Here is a 10,732-nt window from a genome sequence, read left to right as displayed (position 1 = left end):
CTACGACGCCCGCTGTGAAAAGTTCGTTTAGTTGAAACATATGAAGGATATCTGCCCTCTACCTCATGTGATGAGAGGTATGATTTTTGGTGGCCTCCGGTGGCCAAGTAACGGCAATGTCACAGGCTTCGGTGTCATTCACATTGCCTAACCTACCTAGGAATATATCAATGCCACCTCATAATGCAGTCACTTCTATACGCGGGTGCTTATTCGACGAGTTAACTCACTTATTTCGCCATATCCTGTAGACACGTGCACGTACGCGTATATAGGTCGAGACAATATTCGCAAACCGGTGGACGCACTCGGTGGCTTAACAGTCAGCCGCGGTTTAAATAACCGAGCCCAAAATAAAATAGATAGAATTAAATTTCTTACGTCGACAACTTGATAATAATGTGATTAATGATAGGTATTTTACCAATCAAGGTAGCCTTAATTGGAACAATTTGCCAATCACCCCAGCCTGTCGCCTTCCCCACACAAAATTCCTTTCTCCAGTTCGACTAAGTGCCTAATTATCTTTCATGTATCGGTTAAACCTATTATCTTTCTTCCTCTTCTTCGCTTATCATCCATCAACCCTCAGGAAAGTATACCCTTTCGGCTCAATATCGACATTATTTTCTACTTTTTTGGCTTTTCTTTTTTTTTCTTTGATGGTTGATGGTCTTTTTTGGTTAAACGAAATTTTGGGGGTTTAAATATCTTTTTATTCGTAAATAATTTAAGGTGCTTTTTAATCCAGAAATTGAATACTATAAATACTATATATCAAGTAAAAATATTCAATTTTCCTAAATGCCTTAATAGAATTCGCTGGTGTAAGAATTAACATATTTAAGTTAATTCAAATTAACATATTTTTAGATTTACAAATGTATAACACAAGCCTTCTCTTACAAACGCATGTGACACGTTTTTAAACATTAATGTTCATAAATGATCGGGCACTTTCACGGTATGGAAAGCCAATAGGACATTGGAAAATGTCTGATCTTACTTAGCTACTGCGTTCATAAGAGCTCTGAAAATGTAGAGTAAAATGTCATAATGCATATTTATACTTTTATTCTTCCGGTGAAAAACCATGCATTGATGACAGCCATGTCTTCAGTTGCACAGAATGATCCCAAATCGATCAATGCCGGCTGCATGATTCAACAGAATAGTTAGGAGCCATTTAGTGAACAGCTGCCAATCTGGCCTGGGTGTAGTTTGAATTTCTGTAAAGGTACTGGATGTTTTGATGTCTATATGCAGAGAAAGTCTCAAGCACTTTGCATACGATTGGGGTAATCATTCATAAGAAAGTAGTAAATTAGTTTCCTTTCAGATTCGCATTCAAGTTCAAATTTGAAACACAATGCTATATGTTGCTACTCCCCGTCCCTTCTAGGACATGGATCACTCTACTTCATGCTCGTATTTATGTCGGAAAATGTGTCCTAATTCAACGCTTTATTCGTAAATATGGCGTTATTATCCGCAAGAGTCCCTTTATGCCTTTAGCTGAATTGTCAGCAAACTGGCAACTTATAGGCGTAGTGTGCACTGTGCAGTGCCGCGCCGCAAAATGAGAAAAATGAATTTTACAGCTAGCGTCTAACAAGTCTACATAGCAGTTTTCCTGGCCTACTGGCACTTATTCACTTCCTGATAAACGTCTGTCCCTTGTCGTTGATTTTAACGACGCTTAATTCTTCTATACACGTTAATTTGAGTTGGAGTTGGGCGTAAATAGTGGAATTCCGTGTGGGGTCAGAATGATATCCTCTGCCACAAACGATACATCATCTCAAAGAAATATATTTTGCTGCTAAGTGAAGATAAAAGTTCGAATACGTATTCATATACCTTACATAAATAAAATATTCTAATACGTTTTAGTTTATAAAAGGAACTTTTGCACTGTTTTATGAAAAATTCCTTATATACTGAAACTATTTTAATAATGTATTCCATATAGCTGATTGTGAGTGGAGATACAGTAAGTGTTATTCATTTACATTATTATAATAATAAACCTGCGTAGAAATGGGAGTATTTCTCTCGTATTCTTTCATTGTATGCACGGATTCCGTGAGAAAGACATGTAACTTTCACCTAAATGCTTTATGGCACTCTGAAGGAATTTACTCATTATTTTATACGCGGTTGTATTCTCGCTTGAAGCTACTTCTTTATCTGATTCCAACCGCTCTTGTATGGCAGATGATCAGCAAAAGATCGCCAGAGCGTAAATGGTATTGAGAAATAGTGCTTTGGGAACCTTTACAGTGATAGTTAAAAGGAGAGAAGAGTCCACTCATCCATTAAAGAGTGTTAACTTTCATACGATCGTATTTTTTGGTGGAAACTTACCTTTGCTTCAGGGAAATCTTTTCTTCGGTATTTGTATCCAATATTTTCTTTACACATAGACTGGGGTAAAGTAATTGAGAATTTCCATTCGTTACACAGTTTTATTGATGGCCTTGGGGTTATCAACAACAGTTATGCTTTGCTTCAAGTACAAATTATTCAAGCGTTGATAAATGCAATGACATTGTTACCGGGGGGAATGAACAGAAATAAGCTGGTTTTCTCTCTCTCTTAAATATATCCTTGGCAATTTATGCGAAATATTGATAGTTTATCACTCTCAAAATTGGTTTGGTTTGTTTTGAATGCTGTTATTTTCCACGCAAAAGATTATATTATGATTGAACATTTGGATGATTTAGTGCTCTCTCACAATATTAAATTTCGAGTTGCTCCCTAAATAATTTTGAGTAATTGAATATGCAGTGGAGAAGAGTTTTCGATTAAATAATGGAGTATGTATTTCGATAGGTGATCGGTTCTTAAGTCACAATTCCGTCAACATCCCAGGGGCATGCGGGCAGGACAGGATGTGTAATTGCTGTCGCATGTTTTATAAAAATGCAGTTCATGCGAATAATGGTTGAATTTTCTCCCTTTAAGATAGCCCGTTACGATATCTTAAGAAGTTCCGACTATTTTATTCATGTATGGAATTTATTTTCTTCATCATTCATCATAAATTTATTGAAACTGAACTCATATTTCTTACGCAGGTCAAGTTCCGAAGAAGCCGTTCTTTAATACTGCACATTACATCCGTATAAAGAAACCCCTTGCTTACAAAATCACGTTTATTATTTCTAGTTTTTTTTACAGCTACTTTAGCAGTACTTACGTATTTGTCTCTTTGCGTTTGAAGTCAAGCATGCGTTAACATTATGACGCAAATATTTGAAAAAATAACGACCATCTTGTAATAAAACTACGTATATTTTTTAGTCTTTATTGTTTTTCCTGCTCCATCCATGCCTTTAATAAACGCTTTATCTTTTTATTTACAACATTTTTTTAAACTTTAAATCTCAATTGCGTGTCACTACTGACGTAAACCATTTTTTGTAAGCAACGACTTAATATTTGTTTTATTTTCACATCCACCTGTATTTTAACTGATATGTGCTGTCGTAGTCATCCGAGGAGAAAGCATTCAACATAGCCCATTACGTAGTATTTTTCTGATTGATCCTAATGGTTAAAGTGAATTTTAACGGTTTTCAGATCATGTAGTCGAAAGAGGAGTCGGAGCACTTGCCAATCTTTTCCGTTAGAAAACTCTCTCAACATTTCTTTTAAAGGCACACTTGAAAAGTGTAAATTCATATCGTTGTGCATTTATGAATGCTCAATCACGTGAAGTGGAAGAAATCACGGAATACCTAACCACTAAGCGTTTCGGTATAAAAATGCACCATGAATACTGTAGCAGCTGCGTCCTTGTATTTAAAAATCGTACGACTAATTTAACATTCATTAATTTTTGCCCAGGCGAACTGGGTATCTTTAATTTTTTGATCAAATAAACGAAACAGATAATCTTTTTTTATGCGTCGTCTGCGTAACCAGCGACTGGGGACAGTCTCCATACATAAGCAATTAAAACTTATTGCCAAAAAAAATTTATTTGTTAAGGCAACAGTTTCACGAAATAGTTTTCTACTTGCTCGAAGGGGGGAAAGCATTGACTTGTAAACACTATTGATGCTGCTGTAAAATTGGCGTGGAAGTTTCTTCGTCGTGAATCCATTTTGACCACTGTTTGACATTCACTCGTTTTCATAGAGTCAGTTATGTTTCCCAATCAGTGAAACGAAACATTGGACTCCGTGTAAGAAGTTCCGTTCGTATGGAAAAACACACTTGTGCTCCTTTAGTGTCTTCTTCACTCCCGTAACACATTCTAAATCCACGATTAGAATCCAGCACAAAGGTTCAGTCAACATATTCATCTTCAATAGGCTTCGAAGGATCCTCTTCCTTTATATATCCGTTTCATCACCGGCAAACGTCATTGTCGGCGACACATATACCATCTGGTGGAGCCAGGAAGAGTTTGCCGTTTCCGCATATGCAAAGCTGGAACACTTCCGGAGCGGAGCGTCGTGGAGCACCCGAAGTATCTGAAGGTGGCGCTGGAGGAGGTCCGTAAGACGTTGGCGAAACGTTTGCCGTTTTCAGAGTCGGTAGCATGATGTTGGCAGAGTCAAGTCTCACCTGAAAAAGAAAATCACTGCATTAGCAGTATCTCAAATTGTATCTACCTAGTTATAGCTTGTTTACGGCATGAATGGAAGTAAGAATCACTTGAATATGAAAATATATTTGGTGTTAGCATGAATTAACAGGGTGAAAATTTCGGAGGAAAAATTTGCCTTTAATGAGAACCCGAATCTCCCAAATTTGTGCCCGGTGTTTTACATTTTGAAATACCAAGGCACTTGCTTCCAAACACGGATTTTTTTTTAATTTATAGGATAAGATATTCTGCCAGGCATGCAATGTTTCAGGGCAGTATATAGGTATGTCCAAAAGGCCCCAGGGCATTAAGCTCATATCCTTCCGATTCATGTATTTGGATAGCGAATCCTGAATTTAACTGATCAATATGGAAAGAATGTAAGACACCAGCATGTGATTGAAGGAAATTCTCTTTGACTGGACTTGTATAATGCAAAATATTGTCCCAAGCGGAGAATGCCCCTGTCGTTTCGAATAATGCTTTGAAGTTATTGCAACAAAGCCTCTAGGTGGTTACCTACAAATCATTATCGAAAAATTCCATTACGGCCATATGACTTAAGATTCAGGAATTTGAATAGTTCGTTTTCGTAACATAATTGTAGTATAAGTCTCCTTGTAATGCTCAATGGGTAATCTCTAGGAAGATAATCTTATGAGATCAATTCAGAGTAAGGGTGACATGATTGAAATGCTAATCGATACAATCCCTTGAAGAGAATATGCTCCAATTCTGGCTTATTCCCCGATTATCTTAAGCATCTGCCTAAGTGATTAACTATTCAAGCATTGATACTATCTAGGCAAAGGGGGGTAAATGATCATATAGGTCTTTGAACAGTGATTTTGTGCCTTATACCCCTAATTACTGTTTTTCGGCCTGCACTTGGATGGGTTGTATATAGATCTTCAGGCATTGTGATAGGAAAATATTCTATGAATCAAAGTTGAATTGTATATTATTAGGGTAAAAATACTTTATATCTCTTCGACTCTCTGTATGATTGGTAATGATCGACGTCATGTCTTAGCTGTGGCGTCCAGTGTCAAACATAGCGAATATATCCAAAGGCCAAAAGAGAACTCCATTGCCGCCATTACCCACTTAAAATCTCGTTGGCCTCGGAGGCGGCGGGTATATGCCCTCACCTGCCAAAGCAAAGGTCACCTGATTTCCACCTGTGTACTTAGGTTGCCCTTATCCAGAACATGGGTGTGTGTGGTCTTCTATTGCTAGTTATAAAAACCCCCGATGTGTTAGGCCTCATATTGCTGTCTTACTGGATACTTGAGATAACAATATCCATTCACGGGAGTAGCATTCACTCCAATTAAAATATGATAATGTTCACTTTATTTTAGTAGGCGTTTTTATTATTTTATAACAAATAGGTTTTCCTTTGGAAATATGTAAATATCAGGCTTGAAGCTTCCTATAAATAATAAGATGAATATGAATATACAAATAATCATGTTTTATCTGTATTTTCACTTTTGTTAAACTGGGAAATTGATCTCTACAGCATCTCATTGTTGCCCCGTGGGAGATTACTTCAAAAGATAAAGCTGGACCGTGGAACTACTTGATTGTGAAGTTTATAGATCCTTCCAAATATTGGACAAATCTATTCGAATGCGCATTATTTATTACTCAGGTGAATACTGTGTTCCATTGAAAGTCTTTGTAATTGCTATTATTACATCAAATAAAACTTTATTTCACAGACTGGAAACGAAATTCCTTCAGACTGAATTTGAGCGTTGTAAAATGACTTACGGCCCCAGCGACGGATTGTAGCTTCAAATCTGTCAAGCAGGTGGCACTGATGTCTCCGGCTCGTGACTCAATCGCTACCCCTAATGGGGCCTTCACTTCCAAGGATCTTGTTGGAGACTCCAACCTGTCAATAAGAAAAGCATCTCCTTAGATATTGAATCATGCCGACACCAGAAATATTAAGTATATGGGTAAAAGTATGTCCTTACTGGTAAAAGTATGTCTTTTTTCAATTCAAGAATTTACAGTATGGAACATGGGGTGAAATTCGCCATGAAAAAAAATCATATGGCTTCGACGGCATTCATGAACAGTTTCACCCATTGTGTATACAACTTTGCACATATGCGCAAAACTAAGTACCAATTTGTTTGTACAGTTATTTTAATGAAGGTCGTGAATGGTTAATAATTTATAATTTGGCAAATGCTAGTCTTTTCCTGCTTGTGCATTTTTGTGATCGATAGGTTCAAGCTTGCTGCCTTAAGTTTGTGGTTTACGTCAGAAAAAAATCGGATGAAATTAGTTACCCCTGGTGTTCATTGCTGGCATCTATAATTGCGAATTAGGACTTCGTGATTTCTCATAAATTATTGCACTTGTCATGATTCCCACGTACACTGTCAACATGTGGTACAAACACGAGGTAACAAACTCACACGTATGTACAGGCAAGGCATGGAGAATTCCCAATTGCTTTGTCCATCAGTGGCGCCGACTCCATGGGGCTTGAGGAGGCTCGAGCCTCCTCAAAAATTCGTTATGGGTGTGAGGAAAAAATGTTTCAGGCTTGTAAATTTTCCCCGGAGTGTCCAGATATCGAGATTCGAGTTATCATGGTTCTAATTTTGATCACATGACTCTTCTAAAATGCTTAAAAAACTTAAACTTAACTACTTATAAAATTTCCCGGGGCAAGATTCCCGGTTTGGCCCCCCCCAATATTTTTTGTAAGTCGGCGTCCCTGTTATCCATGCATACGTATGGTTGTTACTTGGTGTTTGCACTATTGGTCAAATTTTATACCTAAAAATTGAGTGGTGCCTTAATCGCGTCAGTGGAAATGTCAGCTTTATTTCTCGTGGCATAGTATTTTTAGGTCTCGTTCAGAAGGTGGAAAATTCCTTAGCAACCCACGTGAATGCGAAGCGAAACTTGTATACAATCTAGTGAATCAGAGATCACGGGTCAGAGCTTTTGAAAGTGAGGTATCAGAATTCCGATCTTCGTGGGGATGGCGTACAGCAATAGAGGCATTAGATGGCACAAAATATAGCAATAGAGGGAAAAAAAATCGTCCTCAAGAATATGTGGTTCCACTCCAATTCTTGGGAAACTTCTTAAAACTATAACCATGCAAACCATATTTTAAAGTCATTGCTCGGTAGATGAAATTTTGGCAAAACTTTGTAGATTTTTATTTTTATTTTGACGAAGCAATCTTATGAGATATGAATCTAGGACCATATTTTTCTTTTTTTATGTCACGCATCTCTCATTTCATAAATATTTGAAATTAAAATGTTGTAAGCATCCTGCCTAACTTGTTATAAACCACTCCAAGTCTTATAAATTTGTCAAAAACTCTAAGGAAAATACTGAAGCAGCCAAAATTGATTTGTGTGGGGACGATGCATATTGATACAATTTTATAAGTTTATTTTTTGCTCTTAAGTAAATATGACGAGTGTTACCAATATTTCCTGCGAAAGTGTTATTCTCTACCACAGATTTTACGACGGAGCTGGTTAATGACGTCCTGATGACATAGCAAGTAATGATAACGCTCTTCGTCGAAATAATTTTCGCTTAAATAAATTATGTGGAATCACAAAGCCCTAGGTTTTCCTTCACAAAGTTGGAATTCCTTACCTTTCTTCTTGTAGGAATTGATTGAGGAATGTTGCAAATGAGAGCAAGTACAACCTTATTTTTTTCTATTCAAAAATAAAAAATTATTCCAACTTATTCGTACCTCAAGTCGAATCCGGAGTCCGCTCTCACCAGAGGAGTCTGCACAGTTCCATCGAAAACAGCGCCTCCAGCCCCTGAAGGAAGAAGGTATTATTGAGTTAATATAAACCCCGAATATAAATTACGTTTAGGGAGGTCACAATTAAAAAAAATACTTTTGACGTAGTAGCAATAAATTATCATTTATTTATGAAATCAAAACCAACTCCTGGAGTCAGAAAATGATTATAATTTCAAACTTAAGAGGTTATATTAGGCATAGGAAAATTTAATATGTAAACACTGAAATTGTAACTTTTAAATGTTAATGTGACTCAGGATTTAACTTATTCACAGTCGCAAAATATTTTTATGATGGATGGCTTACGACGGCCTAAGTTAGGTAGCATAGGTCGATAAAACTATGTTTAATTAGTTAGATGAAAGAGATATAGTTCTGTTAACGCAGAAAAATATTAAATTTGACATAACTTTCACTTTTCAAGTCAACTTCATTAATATTTTAGTAAATTATTTTATTGTTGGTCCATAAGGCAAGTGATTCTTGGTATGCTATCCTGTGTATTTTCGAAAGAGATCACTCATAGTTTTCTGATAACTCATATGAAACTTATTCGATGGTATAAAAACGTTAATCTGTGCGTGAAAATTTGTAATAAATATAGTTTAAGATAATTTTAGAGGATAATTGAATGTATTTAACAATGAAGCTAGGCCATTTATTGTCTCCTCGCTGCAAGGAGAGGCTTTTAGTTGACTATTGCAGCAAAAGAACCTGATGTAGGCTAAAAATATTTATTCGGGCAGCTATTTTGAAAAAAATGATATTTATTTACGGTAGCATACTATAACATCAAAATAGTCAATATATTTCGCAATTTGGGCTAGTGTGTGTAATTTAAGAGTGTTTGAAGACTCTTTATCGGACTATTCGCACGGATACTTGTGATAAGACTTTTGGACATCAAAGCAATTATTTCAGAATAAAGTTCCCTTAATGAAGAAGGACCTATTTTTAAGCCATGGATTTTGCGTCCTTAGGAAAAAATTATTTCAAAATGAATTTTTAAATTTAAATTTACTTTATCGTTGCTTGTAATTTTCGGATTTTTACTGGTATTATCCTATTATGTTATAGAAATTTCACTATTGAAAACATATTTAATAAAACATCAAAATTACATTTTCTGCCGTGAACTTAATTTTGACCGTTTGGGTACCTTAACCCTCTTAGTGCTATCCTTCTTCCTGGGTTACTGGCGAGAAATGCGGAGGGTATTTTCATAAAATGTAGCAACTAGGAAAAAAACAATACAAAGCTATTTTATTTATATCCATAAGCAGTTTTTTTTAATTATTTAGGTTAAACTGGTTAATCAAAAAAATGATTTTACGTTAATTGAAAAAAATATATCAATGTAATAAGATATAGCAAATTAGATAATGTACTATGCAAGAGCCGATATATCGGCCCGTCGCACTTTTCGCCCGAGCAGCAAAAGCCGATATATCGGCCCGCCGCACTAAAAGGGTTAAATTTCTAATTATAGCTTTATTTCTCCGGAGTGATTTTATTTCGGTATATATTTTGCTAACACCATAATGCATTTTATCAAGTAATTGCATCCATGAATTGGTATTTTTTAAACTTTTTTAGAAAGTCTTTACTTACATGCGTATATTTAGTGTTGTTAGTACCTGTAATATCCATAATCAACCATATGGTGTTGCCTATTAAGGTTTAATTTAACCCTTGAGCGAGCGCGCTGGCGTATAAAGTACGCCAATCTTCGAAAGCCAAAGAATTTAAACATTGTGCATACATTCGGGTCTAGAATGGGCTTGTATATTCTTAAAATGTACTTTGACTGTCCATAGTGCGAGTTTTCAAAACTCGAAGTACTGTATCTAATTTATTGTTAGATCGGCAAGAGGAACCGACACCCGTGGCGTACAAAGTACCCCACGCGACCGGCGGTGTAGCTCATGTTTTGCTTTTCTTGAGTGGCCTCGTGTATTCTTTCAAAGTCATTTTGACTGTCTACAGTGCGATTTTTTAAAGCACAAAGTATTGTAGCAATTTTTTTTTAGATCGGCATCAGGAACCCGACACTCGTGGCGTATAAATTAGCCGCGCGACCGGCCGTGTACCACCTGTGCACCTTTATGTCTGTATTACCTATAAATGTACAACTTTGAACTAATTTCCACAAATAAAGGTAAATTTTAACAAAAATCGAGAGTTATGATATAAATGCATTTAAAGTGAACAAAGTACGCCACGCATCCGGTCGTGTTAAATTATCAGGTGCGATCCGCTGGAGGGTTAATTGAATAAAAATATTTATGGTTTTATTTCTAGTCCTTTTATTATAA

General features: G+C 36.2%; 1 protein-coding gene across 1 annotated transcript in view; it reads right to left on the bottom strand.

Annotated features, from left to right (window-relative positions):
- Window positions 1-2,454: 2,454 nt before the first annotated feature.
- The window catches only part of LOC124162630 (delta-sarcoglycan-like), a 440,414-nt gene continuing 432,136 nt past the window's right edge, over window positions 2,455-10,732 (bottom strand). Inside the window, exons 6-8 of the mRNA XM_046539222.1 lie at window positions 8,358-8,430; window positions 6,383-6,506; window positions 2,455-4,581 (exon numbers count right to left, since the gene is read on the bottom strand). Of these exons, the coding sequence (XP_046395178.1) occupies window positions 4,363-4,581; window positions 6,383-6,506; window positions 8,358-8,430 (416 nt within the window). The 3' untranslated portion in view covers window positions 2,455-4,362. The remainder of the gene's footprint in view (window positions 4,582-6,382; window positions 6,507-8,357; window positions 8,431-10,732) is intronic.

The sequence above is a fragment of the Ischnura elegans genome, chromosome 7 (assembly GCF_921293095.1).
Source record: "Ischnura elegans chromosome 7, ioIscEleg1.1, whole genome shotgun sequence".
In the NCBI taxonomy this organism is placed as follows: domain Eukaryota; kingdom Metazoa; phylum Arthropoda; class Insecta; order Odonata; family Coenagrionidae; genus Ischnura; species Ischnura elegans.
The sequence above is the reverse complement of the archived record's forward strand: the minus strand, read 5'-3'. Positions and strand labels throughout refer to the sequence as shown.